The 18485-nt window shown below is 33.2% G+C and overlaps 1 protein-coding gene across 1 annotated transcript in view; it reads right to left on the bottom strand.

Annotated features, from left to right (window-relative positions):
* The window catches only part of LOC128864622 (uncharacterized), a 182421-nt gene that overhangs the window by 94362 nt on the left and 69574 nt on the right, over positions 1–18485 (bottom strand). Inside the window, exons 4-5 of the mRNA XM_054104382.1 lie at positions 13535–13714; positions 10475–10614 (exon numbers count right to left, since the gene is read on the bottom strand). Coding sequence (XP_053960357.1) covers positions 10475–10614; positions 13535–13714 — 320 coding nt within the window. The remainder of the gene's footprint in view (positions 1–10474; positions 10615–13534; positions 13715–18485) is intronic.

Raw genomic sequence — 18485 nt, 5'->3', positions numbered from 1 at the left:
TGGCATTCGTTGTGTGACACTACTCACCGTCCTGTGGGAATCACATGTCGTCCACGTCCATAACATTTCATTGGCATTAAAATAAATTGTTCATTATCCACCTGTACCTGTCGTTCTTGACACTGTTGGCCGAACCAACTTACTTTTTGAAGAATTAGCTTTTGGTGAACGTCGCATAGGTGGGAGTCTTCATAGCCACTCAGCTGGAGATGCACCTAGTCGCTAATTCCGATTTTTAGGGTCCTTGTTAAAGCATTCGTGGCTGAATAATAACCAACAAATACTACTCAAAACATCTTTGCCGCCACAGCCTATCAGCCTCGATCGGTCCTTATGAGAAGACCCTATACAAGCAAGCAAATATCGGCAACTATAATACAATTAAGCGAGCATAACACAAATATTCACATATGCATTAGTATGCGTGAATACGTGCTGTGTGGCGCATGAGGTAATTACTATGCAATTAACATAAATTTATACTTATCGGCGTGCTGATATCTTTATTAAGTTATTATGCAAAGGTATGACTGCGGCGAAACGTGCATACAGAATATTTGGGAAGTTGATTTAAACGAGGCTCCATACCCATAAGTAAATAGTGAAACTGTGTCAGAAACTGCTGTATTAATGGTGGTATGTATGCACTGTTTTTACTTTCGAATAACAATTTAAGGGGTTAGGTATTGACAGCGGCTGAAAAAATATACATATTTTGGTAATTTTGTTTAGCAATGAAACAAGTACATAAAAAATCAAAAGGGTCGTTTTTGTACCTTTCGTGTAAAAAAAATGGCGGCTGCAAAGTTTTCTTCGGCAGAGTGGCGTGCAAGCCCAACAATTTTTAATCTTTGAGGATAAAAAATTTTATTATCGATTACGTATGCGAATAGCTATAGGAATATAAAATAAATACTTTAATATTTTAAGAAAAAAATAAAAATGCAAAATTTTCAAAAAAAAAAAAAAAAATTGTCCAAAAATGTTTTATAACAAAACTATGTTTTATCGAAAAAATTCAAAGTTTTTAGAAATTTGTTTTTAACAAAACGATGTTATATAATGAAAAAAATTTAAGGTTATATAAGAAAAATTTTAAAATTAAAAAAACCATGATCCGAAAATTGTTTATAACAAAAGTATGAAATATACCGAGAAAATTCAAAATTTTCGCACAAAAAAATAGTCCGAAATTTTTTTGAAACAAAACTACAGATCAGTCCATAAGTTCGTGCGTATTTTACCCATTATTTAACTTTTGTACGATTTTTGCATACAAAAAATTATTCGCGGAATATAAAGGAACTATTTATATTTTCTTTGATATACATATTGTGCATTGAACAAGTGATTTTAATCGCAGATAGAAGCACGTTTGTTAAAAAATTAAATGGAATCCTCCAAAGCGTAAAAGAGGCATATTTTGTATTTTTTTAATAAAAGTGGTAAAAATGTAACAACTGTTCCTGCAGAAATAAACACTGTTCATGGAGAGGATACCGTGAGTGTAAGGACTGCGCAAAAGTGGTTTTCAAAATTCCGAAGTGGTAACTGCGACGTGGAGGATGCCCCGCGCGCTGTTCGTCCTGAAGTCTTTAACTCCGACGCCTTGCTCGAACTCGTGGAAACTGGCCAAATTCCATTGTCGATAAGATAGCTCAGAGGTTAAATTCATCGCATGGAACAGTTCACAGGCACCTGGTTCAGTTGGGAAAGGTTTCAAAGCTGGGAAATTGGGTTCCGCATAGACTTTCCGTCGCCAACCTTCAGCAGAGAGTGAATGTGTGTTCTCAGCTGCTGCAACGGCTTGAAAATGGAAGTTTTTTGAACCGCATCGTTACTGGTAATGAAAAATGAGTCCTTTACAATAATTCTCTCCGGATATTGCACCTTGTGATGATCACCTTTTCCGTGGACTTCAATCCCATATGAGTAACAAGAACTACTCCTCAAAACAAAAGAAGCTACAAAAAGGTATATCGAAGCGTATTTTGGCTCCAAGGGCAAACAATTTTTTGAGCAGGGAATTAAAAATTTGCCTAAACGTTGGGAAGACATTGTAAATAATGAAGGAAAATATATTATCGATTAATAAATACTACAAACATCTTTTTTATTAATTTTAAAACCACCTTTAAAAAACGCACGAACTTATGGACTTAATCGAAAGAAAATCAAAGTTTCCAAAAAAAAAGTCTGAAATTTTTTTATAATAAAACTATGTAAGATACCAAAAACTTTCAAAATTTTCAAAAAAAAAAACACAATCGTTCAAAGTTGTATCGAAAAAATTAAAATAAAAAAACAATGGTCCGAACATTTTTTATATCGAAACTACGCAATATATTGGAAAAAGTTAATATTAAAGAAATAATCTGAAATTTTTGTACAACAAAATTAATTTAAAAGGAATTAGCCCGAAATGTTTTATAACAAAACTGTGTATCGAAAAAAATTAAAAATAAAAAAAATATTAAAATTATAACATAAATCCAAATAAAATTAACAATTTTCTAAAAATCGAAAATATTCGAAAATTTTTTATAACCAAAACTCTGGAATATATCGAAAAAAATTGAATGTTCCAAAAAGAAAATCGTAAATCGTCTGAAAATTTGTTTTAAAAGAACAAACTAATTTTAATTAAAATAAGTCGTCCAAAAAATCCTGTAAAAAATATCTAATATATCGAAAAAATTCAAAATTTTCAATAACAAAATAGTCTGAAAAATTTTTGTAACAAAACTCTCTAATCGCACAAAGATAGTCTGAAGTGCTTTTTAACTATGAAATATCGGAAACATAAAAATGTTTAAAAAATAAAATACAACCTACTCCGAAAATTGTTTATAGCAAAACTGTACCACTTCGATAAAATTAAAAATTTTCAAAAAAAGTCTAGAAAATTATTTGTAAACAAAATTTGTAATATTACGAATAAATTCACAGTTTTCAAGCAAAAAAATATTCAGCAAATTGTTTATACCGAAACTATGTGATATAATGGAAGAATTCAAGATTTTGAAAAAAACAAAAAAAGTAGTCCGAAAATTGTAACAAATTGCATACAATTACATAAATTGCATATTTATCAACAGAAAAACTCAAAACCTTCAAAAAAATGTATCGAAAAACATTAAAATTTACAAAAAAATAGTCCGAATTTTATTTATAACAAATATACGTGAAACCTGAAATTTGAATTTTCACGAACTTTGTAGGAAAGTGAAATGTATTTTCATAGAAAAATTATATATTTACATATATGAATATATAATTGGCACTTACACTCTTTCTGGGTGTTTGACTGAGGTCATCCACCTATTTGTGGTGTGTTTTTTTGATTAGTAGCTTTTTTGCAGATGATTTTTTATTAGTAGCTTTTTCAAAGCAGAAATAGACTCAGAGGTTTGCCATTGTCTCCCGACGAGCGACCGCCATTGGAAAAAAAGTTGTTCCATTATGTGATGTTTTGTGCCCGAGTACCTCCATAGTCTTGCACCAACCCATTCGGCTACGAAGGCCGATCAAAAAAATTATTGAAATTAAATCGGAAACAAATAAATTGTCAAAACAAATTATCCGAATTTGAGTTATGAGTCTTGCCGACTTGAGGAATTTAATTACGACTTGTGTGAGAATTTAAAACTTAAATTATGCGAATTACATAAATTAGTAAATTGCATCGAAAACGAAAAAAAAATTTATAACGATTTTTTAAAGAATTTTGTGCTTTCAGTCTTTTCATTCCTTTCATTGACCCAATCTAATTTCTCATGTTTGTTTACAAAAGCGGACCATGTTGACATTCTTTTCTTGGTTCTCTCTGGTATGCAACTCGTCTATAAGTAATATATCGGAAAAAAATCTAAATTTTCCAAAAGAAAAAAAAAAATTCGGAAATTTTTTATAACAATACCATGAAAATAATTAATTATAACCATAAATAAAAAAAACACAAGTTGTGCGAAAATTAAAAAAAAAAACTATGTAGTATTCGAACAAAAGTCAAAAATTTCAAAAATTAAAAAATAAGGTCACTTAAAAATCATATAACAAGTATGTAAATATGTATCGAAAAAAATTAAAATTTTCAAAACCAAAAAAAAACGTTTGTATGAAAATTTTCTATAAAAACATACCGAATTTATAGAAAAAAATTGCAAAATATTCATAAACATAATTGTCCCAAAATTAAAAAAAACACATATCTAAAGGCACATATCAAAAGATTGGAATTTTGAAAAACACAATCTTCTGAAATTAAAACTAAAAAACTGCAATGTATCGAAAAAAATTCAAAATTAAAAAAAGAAAACAAAAATCGTATAACACTTAGTCCGAAATTAAAAAAAAACACTCTGTAATATAGCGAAAAAATTTGGAATTTTCAAACACGCAATCATCTGAAATAAAAAATAAACTGCAATGTTTCCAAAAAAATTCAAAACTTTCAAAAACCGAAATCGAACAAAAATCGCAAGTTTTTTAAAACAATTAGTCCGAAAATTTTCATAAAAAAATTTTAAATTTTTAAAAACCAAATCATCCGGAAATTTTTTATAACAAAACTTTGTAATATATCAACAAAAATTCTAAATTTCCAAAAAAAATGTGTTCAAAAATTTTATATAAAAACATATCTAAGTATCGAAATTTAAAAAAAGAAACCCAATCTGAAATAAAAAAAATCTGCAATGTATCGAAAAAATTCAAAATTTTCAAAACTAAAAAAAAAAAGAAAATTGCCTCGAAACTTTATATAAAATCAAATCTAATGTATGCAAAATTTTCAAAATCAAAAAACAAAAATCGCAAATTTTGTATAACAATTACTCCGAAATTTTTCAAAAATACACTTTGTAATTAGTATATTCAAAAAATTTAAAACTTTCAAAAACACAGTCGTGCGAAAAATTTTTATAACAAATCTTTAAATTTTGAAATATATCGAAGAAAATTCAAAATTTTCAAAAACGAAAAATGTATTTGTTCAAAAATTTTATATGAGATCATATCTAAGGTTCGAAACAGTTTGGAATTTTCAAAAACACAATCATCTGAAATTAAAAAAAAACACTGGAATGTTTGGAATGGAAAATTTTCAAAAAACTAAAACAAAATCGCAAGTTTTTTAAAATAATTAGTGCGAAATTTTTCATAAAACACTATGTAATATATCAAAAAAATTTAAAATTTCAAAAACAAAAAAAGTGCCCGAAAATTGTATATGAAACCATATCTGAGTATCGAAAAAAATCGAAATTTTCAAAAATCAAAAACACAATCGTTTGTAATTAAAAAAAACGGCAATGCATCGAAAAAATTCAAAAGATTCGAAACCAAAAAAAAAAACAAAAAATTCCCGGAAACTTTCTATAAAAACAAATCTAATGTATCGAAAAAATTTCAAAATTTTCAAAAACAAAGTCGTCCGAAAATTCTTTATAACAAAACTTTATATTATACCGTAAAAAATTAAAAATTAAAAAAAAAACAAAAATTGCCTGGAAACTTTATATAAAAATATTCAAAGTTAAAAAAAAAAATAATCGTTGAAAAATTTTTTATAAAAAAATATCTAGATTGGACAAAAATCGGATTGACGGGCTTGCATAGAGTACGAAAGAATTTGAAGATATCTCAAAATGTAACTAATAATTTTTTTTTTTCTAATAACGTTCGCACATCGACCGGCAATAGCATAGTCTCACAGTTCATTTCTGTCATGGAAAATTTATTAGTAGACATTAGTTATAACTATAAGATCGAATAATTCATTATTTACAACTTTGTTTTGTTATTTACAGTTATCACTTATGAACTTCTATTGGATTACCCAATCGAGATTTACAATCTGGCTGCAGTTTCCAAGAGAAAAGCTAATAAATCCTTCACATTTCCTAAACAAAAAAGTAGAATGAAATAAAAATTGACAATACTGTCAATGAAACACTTGAGACTGACAGCGGGCAATTAGGAATTTGACACTCTATTGGAAGTAGACATCAACGCACATAAATACGTCACAAAGTTGAGGCACGTGTAACGGTTGACATATCTTATATCAATTAGCTATGCGCGAGCAGGCTTTTTATTGGTTACAAATCAATCAGTGGAATGTGAAGAGTGCAAAAGGGGTTGCTAGAGCAAAGCGCTTATTATTGAAATGAGACTGTTGATACACACACACAAATGTGTGTGTGCTGCGATAAAGGTACAGCAAGCGTTATGTAGATATGTCCTTTGTGGCACGAAATAGAGGCAAGAATATATATTTACGTAAATATAAAGGTAGGTATGTGTTTAGCTATCTATACTGACATACATATATTTGTGAGTGATTGTGGGGTTAATTTGTTTTTGTGACTTTTGTGAGGCAAATTAAAGCCTTTGAAGGGGCTAATCAAATGTACCTATGACATACATAAATGATATCTGTATACATACAAACTCGTGTAAATAAAATAAAAAATGTGGGAAAAGCACAGAAAAAAGCAAATAATTGCTTTGATATCTCGATGGATAAGCAATGGCACAATATGTATATGATTATTTATGGAATTTAGGTCGCGCTCAACCAAATAAAGCAGTTACAAAGTAGAAAGAAAAAAAGAAAAAAACAAATTCTCGCCGCTTATTAGATGCTGACAAGAGAGGCCATACTTTGAGGTCTGAACTGCTTATGTGCATATGTAGATGTATATATAATACACATACATGCACAGCATAATTAAACTGGGAGGAATGCATCCATCTTTTGCAAGCGTTTTTGCATTATTGCCTTTTTTGCTGTTCTCTTTGATGGCCTGGCTTGGGGACTAAGTATGCAACAACAAAGGACATAGAGTAGTCATCAATATCGCCTTGAAGTACTTGACATTATGCAGTCAGGATTTTATTAAAAAAAGAGGGGCTAATTTAGTTGCTGCTCCGATTTCGATGAAAATACAGCCCACAGCTAAGTTTGAAATCATTTTTTTCAACGCTCTAGGTGAAGGATTTCAGTAAAGCCGGTAAACGGCGGGGTACAAATAAGATCCGTCTGTGAATTTGAATGACTCAAAATAAATTTTTTGTCTTGCCTGATGTTACCCCCAAAATTTCTGCTATTGTCAAAAAAATTAGGCTCCTATAATTTTGCTTATTTAATTTTTTTAATTTAACATTTAGCCTATCCACTAACGCTTACAAAATCACCATTAATTTTTTTAATTTTTAGATCGGAAAAATGCACTCTTTCTTAAACTGGTATAAAATGTTTTATCCCGTCTTTTAATATCCCTTGAAAAATAAAAATGAAAAAAAAAAAAAATTATTAAACTAAAACGTCTCAAATTGAAAAACTATTTAAAATTAACAAAAAGCAGCAGTCATATTTTTCTTGATTTTTATTTTTCGAACAAAAAATAAAAAAAAAAAACCAATTATAGAAATATTTTTCTGAGCCAAAAGCTTGCTACAGAGCATAATTCAATGATAAAAGGTTTGTCCAGTAAGCGCAGTTTTCTCCTTCTCTCTTAACAAATCGGCTCCCTTAGCAAGACTCTGGGTTGCTAGCTCGAAAAATTTTTAGTAAAAGTGGAAGAAAATTAAAATTTGGTCTGCTTACGAGCAACAACTCGCTAAAGAGTTTTCATCGGTATGTTCAGGACCATGGTAGTATGACATGAAATACAAACCGCTTAAGTCAGAACATAATAGAGTATTTGACGCAATCCGAGATCGATGAGTGGAGAATTTACAAAACTTATTTCTTATGCTGTGATGATTTAGACGGAAAACATGTTTTGCAAAGAGCTAGCATTTCGCAAAGAGTTACGACAGGGAGAATAATTGGATAGTCCCGTCGCGATCGATAACATTTCAGACCTCATTATAAAAAAGTTGCGATTGACGGAACTTGTTTCCAATGAGCCCACCTTCCCATGGATGGATGAAGTGTCCAGAGGATGCTTAGCAAAGCACAGTACCAGCATGAAAAAGCTTCTCATAAAAAACCATCTGCCGGAATCGGCTTAAAACTATAGGTTCTTCCATTTGTGGAACGCGCGCTACAAATAGGAGAAGGATCTCGGCCAAATACCTAACATAATTATACGTGCCAATTATTTATTTATTTTTAGCAAAATAGTTTCATATTGGCGAAACTTCGCCATCCGTTTTAAATTTAAAAATTAATTCACAAAATAAAATCTTGGTTTAAGTGAAATAATTTCTTGTTTTAATATTAGACATGGCAATTTCCGCTAATAATTATTCTTTTCTTTCGAAATTTATGCACTTCAAAGAAATGGCGCGCATTGTTTTCGAGATTCCAGGTAATAACTGCACTATTCCCAAAAAACAGGTGTTTTGGGAATATCTCGGAAACCGTTCTTTGAAAAAAAAAAAATTAAATTCATTTTTGGTTTCAGCGACCTCAAATTAGTCTAAAAAACACGTTTTGGTCGAGGACCATTTTTGAAAGTGAAAATTCGTAAACTAGTATAAGTTCTATTAGTATCATTCTTTACATTCAAACATTAATTAAAATTTATTTTTTAACCGTTCGCAGTTTCTTTCCATTTACGTAAGAAAATACTTTTCTGCGACCATTTTTACCAAAAAGGATTTAATATTTTCCACATTATTCACCTTCTCCAATACAACCTTTTTTAAGGGAGGGTCAAAAATTGAATGTCACTAGTGAGAGCAAACCTTTCATAATTGAATTATGGCTACAGAGTATTTTTGCCTTTCACTGAGAGATATACTTTATTTCTATTGAACACAATGAGAAACATTCTGTGACTATTTCATGTTTCTGTTGAAAATAAATTTCATTGAATAACTGAAAAACAGAAAATCCCAAACAGCAAAGGTCCTAAACAAAAAAAATAAATAATTTGTGTCGTTTTGATGTTGTTCCACAAATGGAGGGACCTACAGTTTCAATCCGACTCCGAACTGCAAATGGTTTTTATGAGGACTTTTTTCATGGCAGAAATGCGCTCGAAGGTTTGCCATTGGCTGCCGAAGATTATCCCTATTAAAAAAAAAGAGAAGGTCCTACTAAGCCAAAGTTATTTTGATCTTCAAATTTTACTTTTTTTCTTCGTATCCCCGGAAAGTGTTGCCACAGAAAAGCGATAGGCAACTACATTTACAAACCTTTTAAAGTGTTCTGCAGTCGTCGCGCTTAGGTGAAGTGCATCATCAACCAGCAGCACAAAAAAATATCCAACTCACGGTTTGTAAACTGAAAATTCCAAGCGGTGAGCTTGCTGAGAAATGAAATGAAAAGCAGACTCACGAAAAAAAGCATATTTACCCAATCTCAAAAGTATTTCACATTATTTTTTTCATTTTTTTCATTTCACATTATTGCTTAGCCGTGGCAACCATCCCAATTTGAAAGTAGATCTTAAAAAAAAATTGTTTTAGACTGATGGCAGGTCTCTTTAAATCGGAATTAATGGAACTACACCTCCCAGAGGCGATCAAAGCACTACAAATTCAACAAAGGCACAAACAAATGAACTCTTTCAACTTATTAACCCAAATACCCATTCCAAGCATCGTCAAAGGTATAGATCTCACTCTGTAACTGAAACACACCTTAGAGGAATAGTGGTGGTAGTGTAAATCCAAGCAATCAAGAAACAGGTTTTGTCGAGGATGCCAAAATCTTCCTAGCCTCTTGATATATACCAAAAAAGATACCGATACCAATTTAGCATGATGTAGCACTGGCAAGTATTGGTGTAGGTGTCGAAAGGCCAGACAAAGATAGTACGAATAAACACGAGGCAGAATTTTATTCAGTAGCGCAAAGAAGGGTATCAATTGTGTCGCCACATAGCAAACGAATACTGGGTATATGGAAATAAAAGTATTGATATTAAGATTGTAACAGGTAAATCGTATCAGATTATATTCGAACATTTCTGGTCGTTCTATTTCGAAAATACGGGATACCACCTCAGGTAAGAATGATCAAATGAAAAGCAAATGCATTAACGACAATCAAATAGCCTGCTGGATTTTATAACATAAGCGAAATTCTCTCTGGGATATCGTTTCAAGCAAACTGATGGTAGAGAAGACCATAGGGTGCAGTTTTTATTGCCAGTTAGTCTATTAAAATTTTTAAATAAATATATAAATAAATCTTACAGATCGGACTATGCTAGGCAAACATAAAAGCTGAAAATATTCATATTTAGCGAAATCGGGAAAGACTCAGCAATTTGGTTTGTTTCATGGTTTTGTAAGATTGTGGAGCGCAATAAAAAACATTTTAGTATATTAAATTCTTAATTTTTACGTCACATCCGTCAAGCGGAACGTCTTCAAATTATTACAGCTATAAAAAATAATATGAACACTAAGACAAAAAAAATATATATATATATAAATAAATAAACTCCAGCTTGAAAGACCCCGAATTCTATATAAAAAATTTCAATAAATGATTTCTTATGTAACTCACCTGCACGTCCTTGGAGAACATATTGTTCGTATGCAATATGACAGCACTGAAATTTCGTATACCTTCGAACTCAAAAGTAATCTCCACTGGATGCCCCAGTAGGTTTGGGGTGTCATTGCGCCAGCCAATCCATTCAAAGCCTGTGAATACGCAAATTAAAAAATGTATTTAATTAAAAAAAATGCATAAACAAAAAACTTAAAAAATATATATAAAAAACTTTTTTTTGTAAATCTTAAAACAAATTTTGAAAACTTTAAAATTTTTTTTTCGTTAATTTAAATAAGCACCACAGTAAAAGGGATGTAAGCGGCCTTTAGAAATCTGAGAAAGCAAAGATCTCTATAACCTCAATTCCCACTCTCACCTTCTCGTGGTACACCCTGATAACCTGAGTTGACAACCATAGTTGAAGACGAAGTATCCAATCCGCGTGGGAGCAGTGGCCAAGGCTAACGAGAGTAGAAGCTTCGGAAGGACTCTTTGACACATAAAATTTGAAAGGCTTCCCGAAGCTCACTGGTCTGTCTCGGAGCGAGCTTCTGCAAAAAGCTTCTGCCCTTCAGGTTAGAAGCGACTTCATGCTATTGAGTATCTAACGGGTGATTTTTTAGCTATTATCTTTCTAAACCGTTGGTTTAAACAGCTGACGCACGTTTCGTGTTTTGTTTCACTGTCAACATCTTCAGCTTGGTCTATAATTTAACCATGCAAACGCATGCAAATCATTGAATTTTATTATAAAAATGCGTGTTCTGTTAAGAAAGTTTAATATCCACTTTTTTTATCGAAAAATTGTGTTCAACGACGGAGCTCATTTTTGGATCAATGGGTACGTAAATAAGCAGAATTGTCGATTTTGGAGTGAAGATCAGCCAGAAGAACTTCAAGAGCTACCAATGTATCCAGAAAAGGTCACAGTTTGGTGTTGGTGCGGTTTATGGTCTGGAGGTATCATTGGACCGTACTTCTTCAAAGATGCTGCGAATCGTAACGTAACTGTGAATGGTGAGCGCTACCGTGAAATGATATCCAACTTTTTTTTGCACAAAAAGCAAGAGCTTGACTTGCATGACATGTGGTTTCAGCAAGACGGTGCCACATGCCACACAGCACGCGTAACAATGGACTTGTTGAGAGGCGAGTTCGATGAACATTTTATTTCACGTTCGGGACCTGTCAGTTGGCCACCCAGATCGTGCGATATAACGCCTTAAGATTATTTTTTGTGGGGCTATGTTAAAGCTCATGTCTTTTCAGACAAGCCTGCTTCAATTAACGCATTGGAAGACAACATTAAAGCATTTATATGTGAGATACCGGCCGAAACATTGGAAAGAGTATGCCAAAATTGGACTAAGCGGATGGACCATTTGAAGCGCAGTCGCGGTCAACATTTGCCTGAAATAATCTTCATACATTTAATTATATGGACTGTACTATCGATTTAAATAAAAATTTCATGCATTTTTCTGAATTTTACGTGTGTTTTTTTGAAAAACTTTCCCATAGCTCTAAAAAAATCACCCACTTTATCCGTGCAGCTCACCAGATCTTCTTTCGGCTTATAACTTACAGATGTACTTCACGTTTCGTGCTGCAGATATAAAAACATGAATTTCAACCCGCGAGGACTACAGTCCCCAAATGGCACCCACAGAAATGTGAAAAATCCACTGCCGTTGCGTATTCACGTCGGGTTCGGAGGCGCAGAATTTGTGTGTATATGGAAAAAGTTCTACGACTGAGACATTCGGTAAAAAAGGAATAGATTCTGATGATGACCACAGTATAAAAACTGACTTAGCACTTTTTTATATTTCTACCCGACGCCTATGAATTTTCCATTTACCATTACTTAGATAGAACTGTTCTACTTAGTAATTTTTTATATTTTAAGTATTTATTGTTGCAAATTCGGTTTTTAGAAACCAAAAATAAATTTTAAAAATTTTCAAACAAATTTTTTTTAGTTTACATTTTTTGGTTTTATATTTCATTTGTTCCAAATTTTTTTTAATTAAAATTTTTTTTCCACAAAACTTAATTTGTTTGCCAAAATAAATTCTTTTTTAACATTTTAAAAATTTTTTTTTGTTTTTTTTTTTTTGTTTTTTTTTTAAATGTGTTTCATATTTTTTTTTGTTTTTTAATGAAAATATTTTTGTTTACTTATTTTAATTAATTTGTTAGGCAAATAAATTTTGTTTGTAAAATTTCTTTAATGTTTTTAAAATTTTTAATTAAACAATTTATTTTTTACTGCTTTCAATTAATTTTTTTGCTCTTAAAAAACAAAACAAATATATTAAAAAATTTTACAAAAAGAAATTAATTTGGCAAACAAATTCAGTTTTATGGGAACAAAATTTTAATTCACCAAATTTTAGCCGATTGCACTTTAAGTGCTGCTTTAAGGAAAGAGTTTTGAAGAAATGAAAGGAAAACAACATATTATTTTTCTTGTCGATTGACATATGTATAAGTCAACATTATCCGTCCAACGGGTTGTAAAGTATAGAAAAACCTGTTAAGCCCTTTAAAATTAAAATAAAATTTTAAAAAAATTTTATGAAAAAAATATATATAAAAAAATAATTTTATTTTTAACTCAAATTTAAAAAAAATTGTATTATAAAGAAATATATTTCAATAATAAAAAAAAATAGTTAAACAGAAATATATATAAATAAAAAAAAAAAATTTATGAAAAAAAAAATTATTTCAAAAATTCTTAAGAAAAAGTGTTACCGTCGCAAATAAATTTTTTGTTTCATTTTCCTGTTTTGGCGATCGAACTAAATAATAAATACCAAAAAGTGGCAGTTCGGGTTTGAACATTTTTTTTTAATTTTTGCATAGTGAAATAAATAAAAAAATTATCTTCATATAGTTAACGTTTTTTAAGAAAAATAACTTGTTTTTCCAAATTATTAAATCAATCCTTCCCAAAAGAGAAAATTATAATTTTATGATGCTTCGACATCATTCACTTTGCATTTCAAAATATTTATCTTTTCTCTTAACATTAAGAATATCAGAACTCTTCATTAAACTCACCTTTTCCAAATCCATGTATATCCGTACGAAAGTTGTCCTTGCCCTTTTGGCCGTCAACTAGTTGTCCCAGTCCATCGATGTAACGATCGCCTTCTTCGTGGCCATCATATGTTTTATCTGATAAATCAATTTCCATGCCACGTTGAACGCCTTTGGGTATGCTATACGAAACGATGCCATCTGTGGAAGGTTCGAAGAAAAATATTACCGTATAGAAGCTATTTATTTTACAAAATAATTTTCTTTTCAAAATATTTCGACTTTAAACAAGTTTTACTGTAAACTATTTTGGCTGAGAAACATTAAACCGAAAGAAATTTCGGATAGGGAAAACTCTAATAGAAAGGCTTGATATATAAAATTTTTCAAATTCAAATTTGTTATTTGAATATATTTCGCGACTACACCATTTTTGAGTGTTTGGGTGAGCTACTCCTTCCCTTCATTGTGTGCTTCTTGATATTTTCTCATAAATGGAGGTACCTACAGATTTACGCCACTTCCGAATGGTAGATGGATTTTTGTGGGGACCTTGAAGGCAGAAATACACTCGGAGGTTTGCCATTATCTGACGAGCAGCGACCGCCATTAGAAAATAAAGTTTTCTATCAATTGGTGTTTCGTGCTCGGGGTTTCTAACCTGTGCACTTCCGAAAGGTAGTAACGTACCAAATCATTCTGGTACGGTGGGCTTTATTTTTTAGTTTTTTAGACCTCTTAGCTATTTTTCAATCCGAGACATGGCGACAAAGCTGCAAAGCAGGATGGACCTCATTCTTTCACAACTTAGTTGCTTTGTAAATAGTCAGGCGGTCACCTCTGGCTTCACTCTTAAATTGGTAAAAACTAACTTGAAGTTTATTCTGGAAGTCCCACAATCTCTTCAGCAGTACAGCGCCAAGCGGAGTCTTCAAACTTGTAATGTTTCCGTAAAAGGAATTAGACTACTGCACTAACGAAGGATCTAGCACAGGACTTGGAGATATCGGCTAATCCCACAAGCCCCGTTGGGTTTCTTGTCTTCCCAAGATGAGGGGAAGATTAGAGCAGCAACTAACAGCAGATGATACTGGATACCTGCAGAATATCGCCCTCACTTTAACCAACACCCTATGAAATTAATTAAGATCTCGAAATTAATGTACCGTGTTGACGAAAATACTAACGGGAGACATGACTATTGGACGTATTACCGACGGGTTAGAAATCCTGCATAGCGATTTCTGTAGGAGCTGTAGAAATGAGGAGTGTTTCACAAAGGGCAGTAATGTGCAACTTGAATATTTATCTGGCCACCTGATGTATCTCACCTCTTACTGCCAATCATCTCATTTGAATCCCATTAGCAGTGAAACTGCTATCCCCAACCAAAGACTGCGTAGTTCACAAAGAAGGAAGCTCCAGTAAAAGGAAAGGAAACAAAAGAAGTGGGTGATATGGCTCTCCTAGAGGAGACTGGCCCTAAGGCTGACAAGTTTATACCAGTATTCTTTGTCGTGAATCTACAACAACAGTCTCAGATCATTGATACCATCAAAAGATACCAAACAACGAATCAGGGAGTGCGAAAAAAAAGTGGAAGCAATGGTCCGCATAAGACTGTAGTGCAAATGATGATGATGATGTAGAATTGAGAAAGAGACAAAGTGCGAATATCTTGCATTTCGAAAACTCTAGTTGGACTACTTCTTTGAGACCAGAAGATTTGAGATATAGCCTTGTCGGAAAGTCTATTTAGATTCGCTAAGACTCGGAATGTTTTAAGAAACTATGAGAATGAGAGTCCAGAATTCTTTTTTGCGTACCAAAAAAGGACGCTTTCACCAGCGGATACACTCTATTTTTTAAATGGGCCGAAAAAATTAAGCTAATCTAAACGACGTGGATAGGTATCGGAAAATAGTAAGCTAGTACGGAGGTAGCTTCGTAAGGTTCCGGGAGATTTATTAATTTTATCCCTTTTAAATCTTACATAGAGCCCGTGAAGTAATTCTAATCAATTTGCAAATTAAATATTTTCGAATCCTTCCGCAGCGGAAGGCCCTCTAAATTCGATGAAGAATGTCTCAAATCATTTTTGAAGGAGAACAGTCGGCAAGCCAGTCATAAATTGGCGGAGAAAATGAACTGCAATCATAAAACGATTCTCAATCACCTTCATTCAATGGGATTTAGCGGAATTACCGATAAATTGAGAGCCTGGGTGCCTCAAAAAGAAAGTCGCCTTCAAATTGCCTCTCAGCATCTCGCCCACCATCGAGCAACACGCGGTCATAAACAGCGCTTTTTGTACCGAATCGCCATGCGAGTTGAGAAATGGACCCTTACTGAAATATGAAGACAAGAAATGAGTGGGTGGCTCCAGAATATGCGCCAATGCCGACATTCAAGCAGTATCTTCATCCAAATAAGATGATGATATGTGTTTAATGGGTTTGGGAAATGTTCGAAAAGAATGCCACGGGAAACAAGGAGATCTACAGGTACATTGTCCAGCTACACCGCGTGAACGAGGTAGAAAAGACCAGATCGACAAACGTGCGGCGGTGGTCTTAGATAGAGACACATGGCACAAGGTTCCGAATGAAGCAATGGTTCACAAAGAATGTGATGCTAAGAAGAAGAATAAGAAGATAACTCTGATTCTGTGATTGAAATTTATTAATAAATTTCAAAAACTTCCATATTAACAATAAAGTTGATGATATATCCTACACTGCCTTAGTCAGGAGTCGTCTGGTATTCATTTTCATGAACCCACACTCAACTATATTTCAAAGGCAAACTCAGTTCTTAGCATAGCTAAGATTTGCGGAGAAGTTCGTTGAAAAACTTAGGGATGAACACTAACTAAGACTATAACTAAGTCTTTTTATCCATCACGCAAAAACTTTCTCGGCAAAGCACATTAGCTACTTAGTTATGAATTCAGACAAACGAACTCTCCTCGCTAAAGGTTTTCACAGTCTACAGTCTACATTTGCTTAAAAATTGTATCATTTTCCAAAGAAAGACCGGAGGTCTTTTAATATTTTCCAAAAGGCTCTCAAATGCAATAGCAGTGGAACCCGCTGATGGTGGCAGAGGATAAATGAGAGCTCCTCCCAGTTGAAAAGACAAGAAAACAACGCTACTCCTGTTCTACTCCTGGAAGACTCGTTACTTATACTGAAAGAACTAAGATTTCCAGTTGGTAATGGTAATGGTTGTACGGGTTAGGCTAAGGCCTTTATACACTGCGACCAGGGCGCACAATATCCTAAGACCTTAGTTTTAATTGTTTAGTTTGTTTAGGGAGGAATGGAATCAGTTCCTTTGAAGGGGTTTACATATGAATCTTCATTCTCTAGTACGTACGACCCCAGTATGTGTCTCCTGTGCCCCACTGCTTCACAATTGGTGATTAAATGTTCCTTGACCTTCTCCTCATCACAGCAGGACCTGCATAAACTAGTGTTAGATAGTCCTATTGAAATGTTGTTTGCATTGAAATGTTTATTGCAGGTAAAGCGGCGTGTAAGTGCTCCACAGAGTAATCGAGGCCCTTTTTGTCTAGGGTTAGAGCAGATTTTGCTCTGTTAGCATTAAAGTTCACAAACTTTTTGGAGTGATCAAAGCCGTTTGTGCGTTTTGGATCCATTTTTAGGTTTTCTGTCTGAGGTTGATTTTTTAAAAGGTCCTCCCTCCTCTTTTGCCATATAAATCCGTCTTTTTGTCTGTTTATTTCGCGTCCCTCATGTCCCGGTACCCAGATGAGGGAAACCTAATTAAGAGTGGTCAGTTTGTTGAGTACATTGTTACCCTCTTTAAGAACTTTTGAATTGAACGTAAAGCTATTTAAGATTTTGAAGACTGATTGACTGACCGAAGGTATTTTAACCGAACCCTCCTTTGGATACGATTTCTACTGTTTCCATTATGGCGAAGAGCTGCGCATGGAAAATCGAGGTATCTGTACTTAGTGTTAGGATTTTGTGTGCCACTTTTCCTACTCCTACCTCCTAGAGCGTTTTGGATCCATCTCTATACCATTTCTGAGAGTCACCATTTAGCCATGTTGGGTAGTGTTCCCCTCTTCTCTAGACGGGAAGATTACCTTGTATCTTTTACAAATTCAGTGCGGGTTCCGTGTGGTCATTCGCCTGGGTCATGCAGGTGTCCAGTCAGATCACATGGTTTAAATCTTTCTTTCATATGAAAGGAGAGCGCTTGCATAGCAGCTTCCTCTTTTGTTGCTTAGTGTAGCGATGATAGATTTAAAATCGCTTTCATCCCAGCAGTTGGGGTAGTTCTCATAGCCCCCATACTTAGGCACGCCATCCTTCTTCAGTTCTAATAATCATTGAAGCCTGTAGCGCCGCCTATGGCTGCCAACGATTCACCTCTGATACATGAACTAACTAAGTGTAGCGGAATGAAAAGCGATCTCCTGACATAACACATTTTTTCTATCTGTCACTATCCATTTCGAGTGAAACATTTGATGTTTGTTTATTTATTCGAAAACTTTTAACACCAAAAAGAGGAGCAGTGTAAAAGAGTACAACGAGCTTCAATGCTACACAATCTTGACACTTCAATTCTCTATATACCTCTACATTGCATGTGTGTGTGCTTGCTTAGCTATTCAAACGCATACAAACAATATTCGTACACTTAAAACGCTAATCAATATTTCACTCTGTGACATCAAATGTGTGACACATCAAAAACGATTCATAGTCACCAGTGCGACTCCTCTGGGTTCCCCTGTCGCCATTTGCCATTTACAACAAATGTGCATTGACAGCAAAATGTTGCATTTGCATGCGATTGCTTTGGCAGGGTTGAAAAGCTAAATATTTTTTCTTGACTCTGTGCTGCAAAAGTGTTGCATGCACTGACAGATTTACAGCTGCAAAATGCTTGTGGATAGGTGAACATCTGTTTAGGTGTAGGTGAATGGTTGCAT

This window comes from Anastrepha ludens, chromosome 5 (assembly GCF_028408465.1).
Source record: "Anastrepha ludens isolate Willacy chromosome 5, idAnaLude1.1, whole genome shotgun sequence".
NCBI lineage: Eukaryota > Metazoa > Arthropoda > Insecta > Diptera > Tephritidae > Anastrepha > Anastrepha ludens.
Note: the sequence above shows the minus strand (reverse complement) of the source record. Positions and strands in the feature narration are given on the sequence as shown.